The following is a 20,520-nucleotide window of genomic DNA, read 5'->3' as shown; positions in this document are numbered from 1 at the left end:
TGATATGCTTATTTGGTAATTAATCAAGAACCCTAGCATGTCTTCTAAGTAAAGAGTAATTGCTGATTTTGTGAAGTTTCAGAGGTGGGTTTACTCATTTATGCTGTGTGTAGGGTACAACGGGGCTAAAGGCGCCTTTGATTTTATTTTCCTCTGAACCACTAGATGGCACAAAAACGTGCCGCAGCACTTTCCTAAACATCCGCTTTTCAAAATGCACGTGCAAATTTGTCTGATCTTTGACGCGATCGCGAGCAGCAACGCAAAGTTGATTCTGAGGTAGTTTGATCTAATATTTGATGTTTTTTAAAATGTTGTTGATTTAAGTAGCAAATAAGAATCCATTAAATTAATGTTTGTATTTTCAGACAAAGGTCTTCTTAATGATTTTCAGTTTTGTTCAAGGTAATTCAAGCAACAGTTTTTCAATAACGGAAGAATATGTAAAAGTATGGTATTTGGGGTAAAAAGCACAATAATTAACATGATAATGAATAGCAGACTGACTTTTCCATTTCTTGACATGGTTAGATTCACATAGCAAATATCATATATCAAATTGGGTATCCATCTTAGAGATAAAGATATATTTATAATGAAACAATCATATTTTAAAATATATTAATCATATCATAATAAAATATCACTTATTGTTACTACTGTAAATAGGCTATTATGGGATCTCCTTCAATGCTTTCAAAAAATAATTTTGTATTTCTGTATTTTTAAAATCTATTTTTATATTGTATATATAAATATATATATATCACATAGGCCTGTTTTAATGACAGTATATTTACTGAACAAAAATGAATTCTTTTATTTATCAAAATAAACAAAAAATAGTACAAACTTTGCTAAAGTTATTCTTTTGAACAAGTATTAACCTAGTCATTATTAAAAACATATTATTTTAGCTAAAATATTTGTATGATTGCTGTGTGCCTTTATCACCACCTCATACATTTATAAGATTTTTAAACAAAATTAACCACTTTATGATTGATCTGTTGCTCCATCAATGTCCAATACAAACATATATTTTTCCTGCAATCATATACTTTGAGAGTAGTGAAAAAGCACAATTTTTCTTAAGATGTGCCTTTAGCCCCATTGTACCCTAAATAGGCCTATATATAGGCTACAATGATAAATGATACAGCATAGACCTACAAACGTCTTCAGTTATATTGTATAATATCAATTATGTTAATACATAGCCTATATAGGCCGGTAACACTTTACAATAACAGTACATGAATAACCATGAATTAATACCTAAATTAATAGTTACTTCAACATGAACTCATGATTAGTTAAGATATGAACTAATGAAGAGTGATCCTTAACTACGACAGGAGTCATAAGGATTCATGCATGAAAACAGCAGCCTTAACTACGCATTAATACATGTTTGATAATTAATGCATTAATTAACATTTAGGGTAAACTAAATAAATCAGCCTCCTTAAGAGTAAACAAGAAGTACTCTGAATTTGAATTAAACGTGATTTAATACTGTCATAATTTACACTGTAATATCATAATCTGCCATCTGCAGCTTTGTGACAAATAATTGCAATGGCACATGATTATTTAGCCATTAATTACATAGATCTGTCTAATCAAATGTGGAAAATAGACTAACTACCACTAATAAATTTAATTTGATCTAAACTGTTTTCTGATTTTTACAGTTCATTTATATTTAGTCATAGCTAAATAGTCATAGATTATTCCCGGAACTAAAGTATGTTGGGTTTGTTTCTGGTGGGACACTCATTAGTGGCGCACGCTAGGTGTTCTCTTGGCGCGTTTGTTGTGTTGCTGGCATTTTAAACTAATAAATGTTGACTGCTTTGGTAAGCCGAATTAATAATTAAAGACATATTTACATGTATGTTTTTTTGGGGATTTCAGGAGGTTATGTGCAGTTATTAACTGTATTTGTATTTTTGTCGTTTAAATGTATATGCTTTGATTAGCATTAGCTTGTGGACGCGCGCTATTTTACATGTAAATGTGCCTTATGTGTGTCTTTACAGGTATGTTTATGGCTTGCTTTCAAGTCCATATATGTTTAATTATATAAATAAAAATAAAATACAAATACTTTTTATTTTAGTTTTTTTGTACCGGGGTGTAAAGGAATAAGGCACTCTATAGTGTTTATTCATATATTAGTTAATGATGTGTGATATGTGCATCATGTCATGACTTTACTTGAGGGGGCACAATCATAATTAACTCATTATTAACTAACCATATACTTATGAGGTTCCATTTGTGCCAAAATTATGTCGACATGCTGTCCGTCTATGCTATGTGTCGTCTCCGCTTACTCCTGTCATCGGTCCTTGTCGTTTGACTTTGTCGTCTTGCGTGTCAATGCTGCATGTGTCATGACTATGTGTCGTCTTCCATGTCGTTACTATGTGTCGTCTTCCATGTCGTTACTATGTGTCGTCTTCCATGTCGTTACTATGCGTCGTTACCGTGTCTTACTATGTGTCGTCTTCCATGTCGTTACTATGTGTCGTCTTCCATGTCGTTACTATGCGTCGTTACCCTGTGTCTTACTATGTGTCGTCTTCCATGTCGTTACTATGTGTCGTCTTCCATGTCGTTACTATGTGTCGTCTTCCATGTCGTTACTATGTGTCGTCTTCCATGTCGTTACTATATGTCGTCTTCCATGTCGTTACTATGCGTCGTTACCCTGTGTCTTACTATGTGTCGTCTTCCATGTCGTTACTATGTGTCGTCTTCCATGTCGTTACTATGCGTCGTTACCCTGTGTCTTACTATGTGTCGTCTTCCATGTCGTTACTATGTGTCGTCTTCCATGTCGTTACTATGCGTCGTCTTCCATGTCGTTACTATGCGTCGTTACCCTGTGTCTTACTATGTGTCGTCTTCCATGTCGTTACTATGTGTCGTCTTCCATGTCGTTACTATGCGTCGTTACCCTGTGTCTTACTATGTGTCGTCTTCCATGTCGTTACTATGTGTCGTCTTCCATGTCGTTACTATGCGTCGTCTTCCATGTCGTTACTATGCGTCGTTACCCTGTGTCTTACTATGTGTCGTCTTCCATGTCGTTACTATGTGTCGTCTTCCACGTCGTTGCTATGCGTCGTTTCCCTCCCTTTTGTAAAATGGTAAGTTTTATTTTATACTGTACACAGGGCCGGCGCAAGCTCAAATGCCGCTCTAGGCAGAGCACGATCGTGCCGCCTCCACCTCACATTCAAAATTAGGGATCCTTAAGATGCATGTAAAAAAAATATATATATCTATGAAATTACACTAAAATAAAAACGTGCAGGCATGTTTTCAGAGGTTTTTTTTCATTCTGCAAAAAGGTGAAAAACGTACACAATGCAACAGCTGCATATACTTTCTGTTTTATAGGCTAATAGATAGTGTACAGAATAAAACTAAACATATGCACACAACGTTTTAGCTCACAAAACTGGAGGTTTCGATTTTTTCTTGACTGATACACATTTACACACCTACATTTCAGAAGCGTGCGCGTCGGGCTTTCGCAGTGACAAACGCTTTGATTGCGTCCTCGAGTTTAACTTGTACTTCGGAGATCATTTTTATCAGTTTAAGCTCTGAGAAACTGCGTTCTCCAGAGCTCACAGTGACGGGGAGAGTGAGAAGCACTCTCAATGCTACAAAAACATTTGGAAAAATTTATTCCATCCCTTTTCACAGATGAATTTAAGCGCATCCAGTGGTTTAGATCCAGCAACCAGGCGTTTGCCCAAAACAGTCAACTCTTCAAACAATTCCGACGCATAGCAACGACATGGAAGACGACACATAGTAACGACGCATAGCAACGACATGGAAGACGACACATAGTAACGACGCATAGCAACGACATGGAAGACGACACATAGTAATGATGCATAGCAACGACATGGAAGACGACACATAGTAACGACAGAGGGTAACGACGCATAGCAACGACACAGTAACGACAGAGGGAAACGATGCATAGCAACGACATGGAAGACGACACATAGTAACGACGCATAGCAACGACATGGAAGACGACACATAGTAACGACGCATAGCAACGACATGGAAGACGACACATAGTAACGACGCATAGCAACGACATGGAAGACGACACATAGTAACGACGCATAGCAACGACATGGAAGACGACACATAGTAACGACGCATAGCAACGACATGGAAGACGACACATAGTAACGACAGAGGGTAACGACGCATAGCAACGACACAGTAACGACACAGAGGGAAACGACGCATAACGACATAGAGGGAACGACATGGAAGACGACACATAGTAACGACGCATAGCAACGACATGGAAGACGACACATAGTAACGACAGAGGGTAACGACGCATAGCAACGACACAGTAACGACAGAGGGAAACGATGCATAGCAACGACATGGAAGACGACGCATAGCAACGACATGGAAGACGACACATAGTAATGACAGAGGGTAACGACGCATAGCAACGACACAGTAACGACAGAGGGAAACGACGCATAGCAACGACATGGAAGACGACACATAGTAACGACATGGAAGACGACACATAGTAACGACAGAGGGTAACGACGCATAGCAACGACACAGTAACGACAGAGGGAAACGATGCATAGCAACGACATGGAAGACGACACATAGTAACGACAGAGGGTAACGACGCATAGCAACGACACAGTAACGACAGAGGGAAACGACGCATAGCAACGACATGGAAGACGACACATAGTAACGACATGGAAGACGACACAGTAATGACAGAGGGTAACGACGCATAGCAACGACATGGAAGACGACACATAGTAACGACATGGAAGACGACACAGTAATGACAGAGGGTAACGACGCATAGCAACGACATGGAAGACGACGCATAGCAACGACATGGAAGACGACACATAGTAATGACAGAGGGTAACGACGCATAGCAACGACACAGTAACGACAGAGGGAAACGACGCATAGCAACGACATGGAAGACGACACATAGTAACGACATGGAAGACGACACATAGTAACGACAGAGGGTAACGACGCATAGCAACGACACAGTAACGACAGAGGGAAACGATGCATAGCAACGACATGGAAGACGACACATAGTAACGACAGAGGGTAACGACGCATAGCAACGACACAGTAACGACAGAGGGAAACGACGCATAGCAACGACATGGAAGACGACACATAGTAACGACATGGAAGACGACACAGTAATGACAGAGGGTAACGACGCATAGCAACGACATGGAAGACGACACATAGTAACGACATGGAAGACGACACAGTAATGACAGAGGGTAACGACGCATAGCAACGACATGGAAGACGACGCATAGCAACGACATGGAAGACGACACATAGTAATGACAGAGGGTAACGACGCATAGCAACGACACAGTAACGACAGAGGGAAACGACGCATAGCAACGACATGGAAGACGACACATAGTAACGACATGGAAGACGACACATAGTAACGACAGAGGGTAACGACGCATAGCAACGACACAGTAACGACAGAGGGAAACGATGCATAGCAACGACATGGAAGACGACACATAGTAACGACAGAGGGTAACGACGCATAGCAACGACACAGTAACGACAGAGGGAAACGACGCATAGCAACGACATGGAAGACGACACATAGTAACGACGCATAGCAACGACATGGAAGACGACACATAGTAACGACGCATAGCAACGACATGGAAGACGACACATAGTAACGACAGAGGGTAACGACGCATAGCAACGACACAGTAACGACAGAGGGAAACGATGCATAGCAACGACATGGAAGACGACGCATAGCAACGACATGGAAGACGACACATAGTAATGACAGAGGGTAACGACGCATAGCAACGACACAGTAACGACAGAGGGAAACGACGCATAGCAACGACATGGAAGACGACACATAGTAACGACATGGAAGACGACACATAGTAACGACAGAGGGTAACGACGCATAGCAACGACACAGTAACGACAGAGGGAAACGATGCATAGCAACGACATGGAAGACGACACATAGTAACGACAGAGGGTAACGACGCATAGCAACGACACAGTAACGACAGAGGGAAACGACGCATAGCAACGACATGGAAGACGACACATAGTAACGACATGGAAGACGACACAGTAATGACAGAGGGTAACGACGCATAGCAACGACATGGAAGACGACACATAGTAACGACATGGAAGACGACACAGTAATGACAGAGGGTAACGACGCATAGCAACGACATGGAAGACGACGCATAGCAACGACATGGAAGACGACACATAGTAATGACAGAGGGTAACGACGCATAGCAACGACACAGTAACGACAGAGGGAAACGACGCATAGCAACGACATGGAAGACGACACATAGTAACGACATGGAAGACGACACATAGTAACGACAGAGGGTAACGACGCATAGCAACGACACAGTAACGACAGAGGGAAACGATGCATAGCAACGACATGGAAGACGACACATAGTAACGACAGAGGGTAACGACGCATAGCAACGACACAGTAACGACAGAGGGAAACGACGCATAGCAACGACATGGAAGACGACACATAGTAACGACGCATAGCAACGACATGGAAGACGACACATAGTAACGACGCATAGCAACGACATGGAAGACGACACATAGTAACGACAGAGGGTAACGACGCATAGCAACGACACAGTAACGACAGAGGGAAACGATGCATAGCAACGACATGGAAGACGACACATAGTAACGACGCATAGCAACGACATGGAAGACGACACATAGTAACGACGCATAGCAACGACATGGAAGACGACACATAGTAACGACGCATAGCAACGACATGGAAGACGACACATAGTAACGACAGAGGGTAACGACGCATAGCAACGACACAGTAACGACACAGTAACGACAGAGGGAAACGATGCATAGCAACGACATGGAAGACGACACATAGTAACGACGCATAGCAACGACATGGAAGACGACACATAGTAACGACGCATAGCAACGACATGGAAGACGACACATAGTAACGACGCATAGCAACGACATGGAAGACGACACATAGTAACGACAGAGGGTAACGACGCATAGCAACGACACAGTAACGACAGAGGGAAACGACGCATAGCAACGACATGGAAGACGACACAGTAATGACAGAGGGTAACGACGCATAGCAACGACATGGAAGACGACACATAGTAACGACGCATAGCAACGACATGGAAGACGACACATAGTAACGACAGAGGGTAACGACGCATAGCAACGACACAGTAACGACAGAGGGAAACGATGCATAGCAACGACATGGAAGACGACGCATAGCAACGACATGGAAGACGACACAGTAATGACAGAGGGTAACGACGCATAGCAACGACACAGTAACGACAGAGGGAAACGACGCATAGCAACGACATGGAAGACGACACATAGTAACGACATGGAAGACGACACATAGTAACGACAGAGGGTAACGACGCATAGCAACGACACAGTAACGACAGAGGGAAACGATGCATAGCAACGACATGGAAGACGACACATAGTAACGACAGAGGGTAACGACGCATAGCAACGACACAGTAACGACAGAGGGAAACGACGCATAGCAACGACATGGAAGACGACACATAGTAACGACATGGAAGACGACACAGTAATGACAGAGGGTAACGACGCATAGCAACGACATGGAAGACGACACATAGTAACGACATGGAAGACGACACAGTAATGACAGAGGGTAACGACGCATAGCAACGACATGGAAGACGACGCATAGCAACGACATGGAAGACGACACATAGTAATGACAGAGGGTAACGACGCATAGCAACGACACAGTAACGACAGAGGGAAACGACGCATAGCAACGACATGGAAGACGACACATAGTAACGACATGGAAGACGACACATAGTAACGACAGAGGGTAACGACGCATAGCAACGACACAGTAACGACAGAGGGAAACGATGCATAGCAACGACATGGAAGACGACACATAGTAACGACAGAGGGTAACGACGCATAGCAACGACACAGTAACGACAGAGGGAAACGACGCATAGCAACGACATGGAAGACGACACATAGTAACGACATGGAAGACGACATAGTAATGACAGAGGGTAACGACGCATAGTAACGACATGGAAGACGACACATAGTAACGACGCATAGCAACGACATGGAAGACGACACATAGTAACGACGCATAGCAACGACATGGAAGACGACACATAGTAACGACAGAGGGTAACGACGCATAGCAACGACACAGTAACGACAGAGGGAAACGACGCATAGCAACGACATGGAAGACGACACATAGTAACGACGCATAGCAACGACATGGAAGACGACACATAGTAACGACAGAGGGTAACGACGCATAGCAACGACACAGTAACGACAGAGGGTAACGACGCATAGCAACGACATGGAAGACGACACATAGTCATGACACATGCAGCATTGACACGCAAGACGACAAAGTCAAACGACAAGGACCGATGACAGGAGTAAGCGGAGACGACACATAGCATAGACGGACAGCATGTCGACATAATTTTGGCACAAATGGAACCTCATATATACTAACATCAACTAATGGTTTGTTAATGTATACTTCATAGACTGTAAAAAAAGATGGACGACGCGACGCCGCTTCCTTCCATTGTATTGAACTGAAGCCAAAATGGGCTGATGAATGGGCGCTGACACGTTACGCAATACGTCAGAAAAAAAAAAGTTTGGAGCCTGGGCATGCGCAGAAGGAATCGTCGTGGAGCCGGAGGCGGAGTCGCGATATCAAACTTCCGCCCAGGCGACTGCGTCATCATTCATGTATTTTAAATAGACTATAAAAATTATACACAATTTAAAAGTCTACCTATAAAATAATAGGCTATTCTGTTTCTAGAGCAATAATATTTTTGAAACAGCAAATTCAGTAGATAAAATCAATATAATATGCCACTAGAAACAACTCTAAATCGCCAGAAACGGTCCTGCCATTTTAAATCAAGTTCAACTAACGTTACAGGAGATCGATTGCTGTAATTAGAGTAAGCTATCATTAGTTTTGTCCTGCTAATTATTATTTTATACCCATAAAAATAATAAGTAACTGCCAGATAACGATCACCTGCTTTTTCCCGACATGGTTAACATTAGGTGTGTTATCTTAACTAATAACATTTATTAATTAGCTTATAACGCCCATATTTAATGTTACAGAAAAAGGTTAAGTGATCCGTCAGATCCTGTAGGTCAGTTAGTACAGTTTACTGCTGAACAACTCATTTTGTTGGTGTTAAATAACAAAGAAATCGAAAATTAACAGTTAGTTAATACATCTTCAATCTCCCCTCGAAGCTCCGACAGTCCTCAGACAAGCTGTCAATCAACTTCGAATCACGACGACACGCCCCGTTTTTATAGCATCAAATTGCTAGCTAAAATCTAAATCATCACAAAAACGAACAATTGAATATATATCAGCGTGATAACAACTACCTTAAATGACCAGAACCATCTTTCAGAAAGTTTTATTTGAAGCAGAATTTATTTTTAAGTTTTCACTGAAGTCTCATTCGACTGCATTGAGAGGGCGGGGTTTATGACCTGTACTGCATCCAGCCACCAGGGGGCGATCAAAGAGCCCGCAGCTTCACTTTTCAGGACGTATGAGACACACCCGGTATACTTACGTCATGACTTTACTTGAGGGGGCACAATCATAATTAATTCACTGTTAACTACTTACCAAATTCAGCTCATGATTATCATTAACTTACTATCAAATACACATGTACTACTACACAACTATATAAGTATTCAGCCCAGTTAAGTGATGTTGTGTGACTTTTCAAAAAGTCAGAGAATGGAGGTACAGTATGATCACAGCCTGCGTCTGGATGGAGAGTGAACTTCTGAATCTGAATCCAGCAAACGCTCCCTGACCTTAGTTCATGTTTCCTGTTTGGTTATTTTTTTTTTTGGGAAACGATTCCTCAGGAACTGATGTAAGTCACAGTAGTTTAGTTTGATAGGAAAGAATATCACAAAACAGATTAAGACCTTTTAAGATAAATAGTGTATTTAGTATTTTATATGTTTGATAGGGAGGGTCAGTGAAAATAATTACAAACTAATCCTGTGCCTTTCAGTAATGTTTATAATGAAGCTGCAGTAGTTTAAATTCTGACAATAATAAATTGTTTACATTTATTTCAAAGTCCAAATATGTATTATTCCTTCTTATAGAGACTGTTTGATTTAGTTTACCCTAAATGTTAATTAATGCATTCATTATCAAACATGTATTAATGCGTAGTTAAGGCTTCTGTTTTCATGCATGAATCCCTATGACTCCTGTCGTAGTTAAGGATCACTCTTCATTAGTTCATATCTTAACTAATCTTGAGTTCATGTTGAAGTAACTATTAACTATTTAGTTCATGGTTATTCATGTACTGTTATTGTAAAGTGTTACCTATAGGCCTAACACCGTTAAAACATTTGATAAGCCTGTCTTTGTATTCTAATCTTGTTTTATGAAACAAGCCTCTGTTTCGGAACAGTTTTGCATACCAACTAATTCAAAGCACAGATCCAAAGCTTCGAAAGCTCTTTCTCCGAGTGAAAATGACATGCTGAAGAATAAACAGAAATCATAAACTTACCGCACATTATTAGTATAAGCAGACCGATACTGAAAGAGATCTTCATAATGTTGCAGATCTCAGCGAAATCTGATTTTTAATTGGTAATGTTAGTTTCTGAATCACTCTCACTCGAAGGACAGCGACAACTGTAATCAAATCCACTAGAGACTGACTGACGAGTTTATATGAAAGCAGCAAATTTCGGTTTCCAAACCAGACGCCCAAAGATCCGAATCCGCTGTTCTTTCATTCCTCTGCTGAAGGCGGATCTCCACAGCTCCATCTGTTGGACCACGATCCTCCTGTTTCAGTCAATAAAGTTTGTTTGTGAAGTTACGAATACATTTGAATTGTTCCGTCAAGTAGGAGAAAGAAATAAAAACTTAACGAAGATTTTAAAAGTAAGGACAAAAATTAAAAGAGAAATAATAGCGACATTTTTCTCCAACCCTGTCCAAAAAAAAAAAAAAAAAAAAAAAAAAAAGTTTTGGCAGAGTTTGCAATGACATCAGATGATAGCTTATGTGATGGGATGAAATTAGACTCAGAATGATTATGCATTAATGAGGTTGATTTGCAGATCCACAACCAAGTGTCGTTCAACGTGTGCAAAATTCAGAATTAAATGAATGGGCATCAGCTTGTACAAATAGAGACATATTTGTGAATACAAATGCTTTCTTTTGTATTAGTGTATCATAATTTGCGCGTGCAACTAAGATGTGCGTTTGTGGATCCGGTGACGCGCGTGCATTCATTGACTCGTTTCTGAGTCGACTCTATTTGATTCACTTGGATTTTAACACTTTCATTTCGCAGGTCTAGCTTTGCACGAAACCTGCTACCACTAGATGAGTGTAACCTGCTAAAACCTATGGCTAAAACAAACAATGACATCGAATAGTTGTAAAACGCTTATATTAAGACAGGATAACATCAAAAGACCAAACTCTGCAAGCCTATATTAATAAAGCATGCTTTGTACAGGCAAGCAGATTAAATCAGGTTATGAACATAACACGAGAAGTTAGGCCTTTTTCTCCCATAGAAAACTATTATAAAAATGCTTGACGTGCAATACTATATGCAATGCATGTTTAATAAGGTGCGAGATTTCACGTTAAGCGTTTTATTTATAATCTTTTATATCCTCCCTTAGAGTTGCGTGCATAGCATCTTTTTATCTGCACATATGCTATATTAATAAGGTGTGTACACCGTCTTAAAGCATTAAGCCACGGGAAACATATGGCCTAATTATAAAAGCGTTGTGTTCATATTCATAATCATCTGCTTTTTTTGCAAATACTACCTATGCTTTATTAATAAAGTGTGCTCAGGGTTTGGTCTTTTAATACCACTGTCTTCTTAATGCATTAAGCCACGTTAAGCGTTTTTCAGGTTAAAAGTAGAATGTTTCTGAGGAAACACTTCATGTGAAACTGTGCGCGTTTGATGCGTGTCCTTCAATATCACTGTCTTAATGCATTAATGCATTCTGGGCTCATCTGTCTGTATGCATGATCAGTAAGGTCAAGGTGAAACTATATACAAAGTTTTAATATCATTGACCTACTGCGAATTTCACGTTAAGCGTTTTCTTTTTAATAGGCTCTTCTACATAGATGTAATAGAAAGTGATATTCAGTGCACACCTTATTAATAAAACACAACACAGATTAACAGAAAAATATGAACTCAAAACACGCAATAGACCAAACTCGGCAAGCCTATAATAAAGCAAGCAGGCAAGCAGTGTATGGGTATGTTAACACGACAACGTTGTACTAAAAACGGAAAAGTTTTTTCTTGGACAGATGACAGTGTTTTCACAATAAATACATTTAACTAAATTTAGAGCCATTGATCAGTTTTAGTTAATGCAAAAAGAATTCTATTAAACAAAAATCACATTGATCAGAACATCACATTTTCATATGTCCCCTCTAATACGTCACAGTTGCAGGGTTGCCAGGTTTTCACAAAAAACCCACCTAATTGCTACTCAAAACTAGCCCAATCGCGCTTCAGGGGGGTCCCATGGTAAAAATCGCGTTTCGGGGGGTAAATATCATGTTATTTGGGGTTACTTCAACCCGCAGACATGAAAAACCACCCGCGGCAACAGTGTAAAAGTAGCCCAAATCCGCTGGAAAACCGTAGACTTGGCAACATTGCACAGTTGGTACATTCTCACTTCCTTTAGAATTCCCATAGAATAGAATGTTTTCCCGCAGAATTGGGCTACTTTTACACTGTTGCCGCGGGTGATTTTTCATGTCCGCGGGTTGAATCATCTCAAAATAAAGTAATATTTAGCCCCTGAAATATTTTTTACTGTGAGAAGCGAATTTTACTGTGGAAAAAACCCCTGTAATCTTAACTAAAAATTGCACAATTTTAGTTATGTTTTTAACATTACATGTTAGCCAAAGATGATTTTTAACTGTTTTTAATGTTTTAAATAACTAAGCCTCTGCCTGACTCAGTCCAATGACAAATAAATATATTAAAATAAACCAATATAGTAAAATCTTTTCATTTATTGATCAATGCAAAGATGAAAGTATAAAAATCATGTGTGGCATAAATGCTGGCCATCACAAAACGTTTTCAGTTTTTAATTGAAAACAGTGTCGTGTAAACAGCCCCTTAATCAGGTTATGAATGCAACACGTTTTTCTCCCATAGAAAACCATTAGCCTATAAAAACGCTTAAAGGTACAATATTTTCTGTCCGCTAGAGGTCTATTCAAAACAAAGGCGTAGCTTGATGATGCGAAGTTTTAGAGCGGAATTTTGGGACATGTGGTCTCCATCTCAATGAACGGTGCAAAAGAATAGGGATTGGAGTCGGGAAGAAATCATGTTCATGGATGTGATTATTAACGTTACTATGAAGCAGAGCAGGAGGGAGTGTTGTGGAGCTGAACGAGGAGCTGGAGCGATTGATCAACACACGCCTCACGAGCAGCGGGACTTTTATTATGACACAGTCGCCGGCGCCGCTTCCGCTTTTCCGGTCATGAGTATGAGGTAACGCAGCTCTGTTTATCATATACATTTGAATGTGTTGAAAATGATGTTATAACGTTACTCTGTGCGTTCGCTCGGCGGCTGCTGTGAGACACTGTTACACACTGCAGTAAGATAGATCGATTTTACAATATCATATTAAATGCTGGATGATTGTGTTGATAAATGGCATGCAATTCATTTTAAAACGTATTGTATGATGGTGAAAATTCTGTATTACTGTTACTAAAAATAAAGCTGCATCTGATTATGCTATGTTAGCTACTTCACAAAATAGTGTTTTTCTCTGAGGCATGGTAAAGCATCGCAAAACATCAAGAAAATTAGATTTAAACAATAAGACTAAACGTGTTGAGCTATATAACAATAATTAGTTTTCTGTCTATAAATATATCAAAACAGTTGTTCCCTTGTCTATTAAAACATGTAAATATTAAAGCGTCTTTGGTGTTTCCATGGTTTCTACAAAATAAACGGGAAACCGAGGGTAACGCGGGTATGACGCCATTGACAGGCGACTCCTCTCACGTCCCGGAGCCTTGGTTAAAATTGAAATTTTCTAACAATTTACAAATAGATGGAAACATTTGGAATATTGTAAGTGAACAAAATATATAACACTGGCCTAGTGGTTTTTGCTGCAAAAATATTACATATTGCACCTTTAACGTTCAATATATAAGCCCCGGACATGACATGCAGGAAAAACGATTTACTATTTCTTTCCCTCGATTTATAAATTATGCGCATGATTTATAAATCGAGGGAATTAAATAGTAAATCGCACACACGTTTTAGTAAATTGTGCGCATTAATTAATTATTTTTCTTGCATGTCATGTGCGAGTTTATGTCTGTATGAAAAGTGTTAAAACTGGACAAGCTGCGGCAAAGAGTCTGCGTTTCAATGCGCATACTATCCATCCTAAATAGTATGTGACATTTCTCAATACTATCTAGGGTGGATATATGCACATTGGGATGCAGGGAGAGAGTTTTCATTCCTCTTTGTAAAAGCAGAACTCATACAGCACCATCTATGGTGGACCATTTATATTATCAGTCAATAAAGTTTGACAAATAAAATTGAATTGTTCAGTAAAGTAGGAGAAAAAAATAATAACTTAATGAAGATATTAAATACAGAATATAAAATAAACAAAAGACAATGTTGGTATGTCGGATGATCAAAAGATATGGAGTGGCAAAAAGGGGAACTCATAATCTCAAAATAACATCAGAACAATATACCGCAGTGTCTTCGAGACTCGTTTCTAAATAAGAAGAAGGAGGAGCACAGAGGTATATTTACTCACAGTGAGCACTTTAACTGACATCACTCTCATCTTCAGCTCAGTCGTATCAGGAGATATTTGATAGACTATAGCATTTCTACTGAGTTTGTTTCAGAATTATTTGAAACTGTTCTAGTGTTCAAACTGCTGAAGAAAATGATTCACCTGATTTTCTTCCATATGTGCCTGTGCTGTGTAGCTGGTAAGTAGTGTTTTATGATGTCTGTTATCAAACAGTGAGATTAACAACTCAAGCTAATTCAATCTTACTCATATGAAAATGTTAACCTAGTTTAATTATGCATTCAATATTTGGTGTCAAATTGTTATCGCAACGATTTTCTTTAAAAAAAAAAAAAAAAAAAAAAAAAAAAAAAATATATATATATATATATATATATATATATATATATATATATAAACATATGTCAAATTTATTTAAAGCAATTATTTTTGCTTGTTTTCCAGGTGTATTTGGTGTTGATGCAGTGACGCCAGTATCAGTGACGGAGGGAGATTCAGTCACTCTGAACATACAGAGAGATGATGAGATCGAATGGAGGTTTGGAGATAAAAACATCCTCATAGCTGAAATCAGACAGGACAATAAAATCACGTGTTATGATGATAGTGCTGATGGGAGATTCAAAGACAGACTGAAGATGGATCAGACTGGATCTCTGACCATCACGAACACCAGAACCACAGACTCTGGACTTTATACAGTCACTAAAACAAGGAAAACAAAGACCCCGCTGAACACATTCAGTGTTACTGTCTATTGTGAGTATACCTGTATCTTCTGTGTGTGCGTCTATTATATATATATATATATATATATAATATACCAATTATGCATAAAATTATGACACTGACAGGTGAAGTGAATAACTCTGATCATCTCTTCATAACGGCACCTGTTAGTGGGTGGATATATTAGGCAGCAAGTGAACATTTTGTATGAACATTTGTGATTCATCAGACAAGGCCACCTTCTTCAATTGCTCTGTGGTCCAATTCTGATGCTCAAGTGTGCACTGTTGGACAAACTGATGCACTGTGTATTCTGACACCTTTCAATCAGAACCAGCATTAACTTCTGGAGCAGTTTGAGCTACAGGAGCTCGTCTGTTGGATCGGACCACATGGGCCAGCCTTCGCTCCCCATGACCCTGTCGCCGGTTCACCACTGTTCCTTTCTTGGAGCACTTTTGATAGATACTGACCACTGCAGACCGGGAACACCCCACAAGAGCTGCAGTTTTGGAGATGCTCTGACCCAGTCGTCTAGCCATCACAATTTGGTCCTTGTCAAACTCACTCAAATCCTTACGCTTGCCCATTTTTCCTGCTTCTAACACATCAAATTTGAGGACAAAATGTTCACTTGCTGCCTAATATATCCACCCACTAACAGGTGCCGTGATGAAGAGATGATCAGTGTTATTCACTTCACCTGTCAGTGCTCATTATGTTATGCCTGATCATGCCTGATAAACAATCAGCAAAAGTTCGCTCTATGAATGCAACAATATGATTTTTAGAAAAGATGGGGTACAATGAAGTGTCATTACTCACGCTGATGCAAAAATTAATATTCTGTCATCATTTACTCACCCCTACATTGTTCTTGGTATATCTTCTGATGAACATAAAGGAAGATATTTTGAAAAATGTTGGTAACTAAACAGTTGCTGGTCCCCATTGACATCGAAAAAATCATCATCAGGAAATAAAAGAAAGAAAATACTGTGGAAGTAATTGGGGAACTGTTTGGCTACATTCTTAAAAATATCTTCCCTCAGCACAAGAAAGAAATGAACAACTTTAGGTTGAGTAAATGATGACAGAATTTTCAATTTTGAATGATTGGATGATGATGATGATTTAGTTTTGGATCTTTTTTAAACTGTAAAAGCCTTAACAAAGTACTTTCAACAAACCATGAATAACGGCAAAAGCTTGATTCTTCTTAAGCAGTAGTATGATGGTTGTGTTAAACATCACTGTAGCAATGGGCTATATGTGATACACTGCCTTAATCAGAAATGTTTAACTTTAGCATTAAGTGATATTGTATTTAAATAATAAATATTCCAGTTTCAATAAGCGCTGCTAACAGGAATTAGAAGTGAAAAGGGAACACAATAACATTTTAAAGCGTCTAAAAACAACCCTAGAAAGAGAAATGAGGATTTGAAGAGAAAAACAAGAGACTCTTAGTGCGCAGTTGGCCTATATGTTGTCTTTTGAATACTGTTACAGTTGAAAACAAAGAAAAAAGAAAATTAGACAGAAAAGTTTATAGACAAACTTTTATGTTGGCTTGGCAAAGCCAAATGAAAGTTTAATAGTTGCATGAAGTGGAAGGAGAATGAAAGAAAGACATTGCTAGCATGAATTAGCATGTTAATGCACACTGAATGAATGAAACTGAATGCACACTGAATGAAACATGCTCCCTCCACCACCCCATCACCTCACTCTAGGCTGATTTCTATCCCACTTAAGGAGGGGAGTACTCTGGGTTTGGGCCAAATTCCGAGCTCGGAGTCCTCCCCTGGACAGCACGCCAAATACGCATAAATTACTATACAAATTACTTTATTTTGATTTCATTTACATGTAAACTCGTGAATTAGCATGTTTTGCTAGCATGTTTTAACAGGTTGCTAGCATGTTTTAACACATTGCTAGCATGATTTGACATTCTGCTAGCATGAATTAACATGTTTTAACACACATTGCTAACATTAATAGCATGTTGCTAACATGTTTTATCACATTGCTAGCATAAATTAGCATGTGGCTAACATGATTTAACACTGCTAACAAGAATTATCATGTTTTAACATATTGTTAAGATGAACAGTGTGTTGCTAACATGTTTTTACCACATAACATGAATTTGCAGCTCGATGGGATGATTTAGCATGTTGTTAGCATGAATTAGCATTTTGCTAGCATGTTTAAAAACATTGCTACCATGAAGTAGCATGTTGCTAGCATGATTTAGCACTGCTAGCATGAATTGTCATGTTTTAACACATAGCATATCACATTTCTAGTATGAATTGTTAGAAATATGTTGACATGACAATTCGTGCTAGCAGTGTGCTAAAACATGTTAGCAACATGGTAACATACTAACAACATTAATCATATCAATGTACTAAAAACATGCTTGCAACATGCTAAGTCATGCTAACAACATGTTAAATCATCCTATTGAGTTTCAAATTCATGTTAGAAGTGGTAAAACATGCTAGCAACACACTGTTCATGTTAATAATATGTTAAAACATAATAAGTCTTGTTAGAAGTGTTAAATCATGTTAGTCACATGCTAATTTATGTTAGCAATTATGCTAAAAAGTGCTAGCAACATGCTAACAGCGTGCTAATACATGCTAGCAGTGTTAAAGTATGCTAGCGATGTCCTAAATAATGCTAGCAATGTGTTAAAACATACTAGCAACATATTAATTCATGGTAGCAAACCTGTTAAAACATGCTAGCAAAATATGCTAATTCATGCTAACAACATGTTAAATCATGCTATTGAGTTTCAAATTCATGTTAGAAGTGTGAAAAACATGTTAACAATGTGGTAAAAACATGCTAGCAACACACCGTTCATGTTAATAATATTATGAAACATAATTCTTGTTAGAAGTGCTAAATCATGTTAGTCACATGCTAATTTATGCTAGCAATGATGCTAAAAAGTGCTAGCAAAATGCTAACAGCATGCTAATACATGCTAGCAGTGTTAAAGTATGCCAGCAATGTGCTAAAACATGTTAGCAATGTGTGTTAAAACGTTTTTTTTCATGTAAGCAGAATGTTAAATCATGCTAGCAATGTTCTAAAACATACTAGCAACATATTGATTCATGGTAGCAACCTGTTAAAACATGCTAGCAAAACATGCTAATTCATGCTAGCAATGTCTTTCATTCATTCTCTTTATACTTCATGCTTATAAAATGTTTTTGCCAAGCTCATGTCATGCTTTAATTTTTCTGCAATGTTCTTCAGCTCGTCTTCCAGTTCCTGTCATCACCAGATACTCTCCACAGTGTTCTTCATCATCATCATCATCATCATCAGAAATGTCTTCCAAATGTTCACTGTTGTGTTCAGTGTTGGATGTGAGTCACGTGACTCTCTCCTGGTACAGAGGAAGCAGTTTATTGTCCAACATCAGTGTGTCTGATCTCAGCGTCAGTCTCGCTCTTCCTCTGGAGGTGGAATATCAGGATAGAAACACCTACAGCTGTGTGATCAACAACCCCTTCGGCAACCAGACCAAACATCTGGACATCAGTGGACTTTGTTCCGGTAAAGCTGTGATATTAGCGATTATTAATGGAGCCAAACTCTCATTTATCGATCCGTCATTATAATAATTCTGTTTTTGCTCACTTGTTCTCTCAGAAGGCTGTTGCTGTTATGGTTTCACTGAAGCAGCGATCCGATTGGCTCTCTCTGCTCTGGTGGGCGTGGCTGGGATGGCCATCCTGGTTTATGAATTCAGAACCAGAAACCTTCATCAGAAGAAGATCGTGAAGAACGCAGCAACAAACACTGATCCACCAGATGTAGCTGCCTCTGAATGATTAGAGCCATTATATCACAAGTAAATATAATTTCTATGATTATTTCATTTTTCTTCTCATAAGGTTGATATGTCACGTCTTCAACACCCTTTGCATCTTATTACATAATGTTAAATGTTCATATCAGTCTCTTGTGTTTTTTCATTAACATCTCTTGCTGTAATATTTGATAGTATAATTTGAACTTCATATTGCTTTTATTACTTTATGCCTCTTTGTTTTATAATATTAAATAAACATGCTTTTAATAATCTTTAAATCCTTTGGTCTTATTCCTGACACACCACCATCATTCAGCTCTTGTTTTTTCATCTTCAGTCTGTTAGTTTCCATAATTACAAGTTCAAATCTCTCCATGTTTTGTATTGTTTGCTGAATTACTAAAACCGTAAAAAACTATTTCAGCATTTGGTGTCATCGTGTCGCTTTCATATGAGCACCTAACAAGACTAATTCAATCATTGAGAATAACACAGGTCTGTCCCATTGGCAATAACATAGAAAATTCATTTTATATTCTATATTAGCAGCCACTTTTATCCAGAAAATACTAGAGACTCTATCAGACCATTGAAAAGATCAACTACAGATGAAAATGTCTGGCAAAAGGTGGCATAGGCCTACCTTAAAGCATCATGGGTTTTACCTTAAACACAGTTCTGAGAAGTTACAGAATAAAACAGAGTGTGAAAGCAGAAGACAAGAAAACAAACAGCAGCACAGATGCAAAAATAAATGTGTGAATGTTAAATAGGTATTCAGTTCCACTCTGCTCTTAGTTTGATCTTTATCTCTCATCTCACTATTTTTGCATTCGGGGCCGTTGAAC

The 20,520-nt window shown here is 38.7% G+C and overlaps 2 protein-coding genes across 4 annotated transcripts in view; one reads left to right on the top strand and one right to left on the bottom strand.

Moving 5' to 3' along the window:
• LOC125272997 overlaps positions 1-11,167 on the bottom strand; it is a 34,361-nt gene extending 23,194 nt beyond the window's left edge. For both annotated transcript variants that reach the window (XM_048198212.1, XM_048198213.1), the window contains exon 1: positions 10,758-11,167. In XM_048198212.1, the coding sequence (XP_048054169.1) occupies positions 10,758-10,803 (46 nt within the window). In that variant the 5' untranslated portion in view covers positions 10,804-11,167. The remainder of the gene's footprint in view (positions 1-10,757) is intronic.
• Positions 11,168-14,588: 3,421 nt separating this feature from the next.
• On the top strand, positions 14,589-20,053 carry LOC125272998. Of its 2 annotated transcripts, none has more exons than XM_048198217.1 (4): positions 14,589-15,271; positions 15,538-15,852; positions 19,111-19,413; positions 19,513-20,053. In XM_048198217.1, the coding sequence occupies exons 1-4, from the start codon at positions 15,226-15,228 to the stop codon at positions 19,689-19,691; spliced, it is 843 nt and encodes a 280-aa protein (XP_048054174.1). In that variant the 5' UTR covers positions 14,589-15,225; the 3' UTR covers positions 19,692-20,053. The 2 variants fall into 2 exon arrangements, with proteins under 2 accessions (XP_048054174.1, XP_048054173.1); XM_048198216.1 differs by having other exon boundaries at positions 14,595-15,271; positions 19,510-20,049.
• Positions 20,054-20,520: the final 467 nt, after the last annotated feature.

This window comes from Megalobrama amblycephala, linkage group LG7 (genome assembly GCF_018812025.1).
Source record: "Megalobrama amblycephala isolate DHTTF-2021 linkage group LG7, ASM1881202v1, whole genome shotgun sequence".
In the NCBI taxonomy this organism is placed as follows: domain Eukaryota; kingdom Metazoa; phylum Chordata; class Actinopteri; order Cypriniformes; family Xenocyprididae; genus Megalobrama; species Megalobrama amblycephala.
Note: the sequence above shows the minus strand (reverse complement) of the source record. Positions and strands in the feature narration are given on the sequence as shown.

Excerpts from the sequence above, each read along its gene's own strand:
- LOC125272998 (XM_048198216.1), top strand. The coding sequence starts at position 15,226 with ATGATTCACCTGATTTTCTTCCATATGTGCCTGTGCTGTGTAGCTG. Across the intron at positions 15,272-15,537 it reads GTGCCTGTGCTGTGTAGCTG|GTGTATTTGGTGTTGATGCA; the intron begins GTAAGTAGTGTT and ends CTTGTTTTCCAG. Across the intron at positions 19,414-19,509 it reads CATCAGTGGACTTTGTTCCG|AAGGCTGTTGCTGTTATGGT; the intron begins GTAAAGCTGTGA and ends TTGTTCTCTCAG.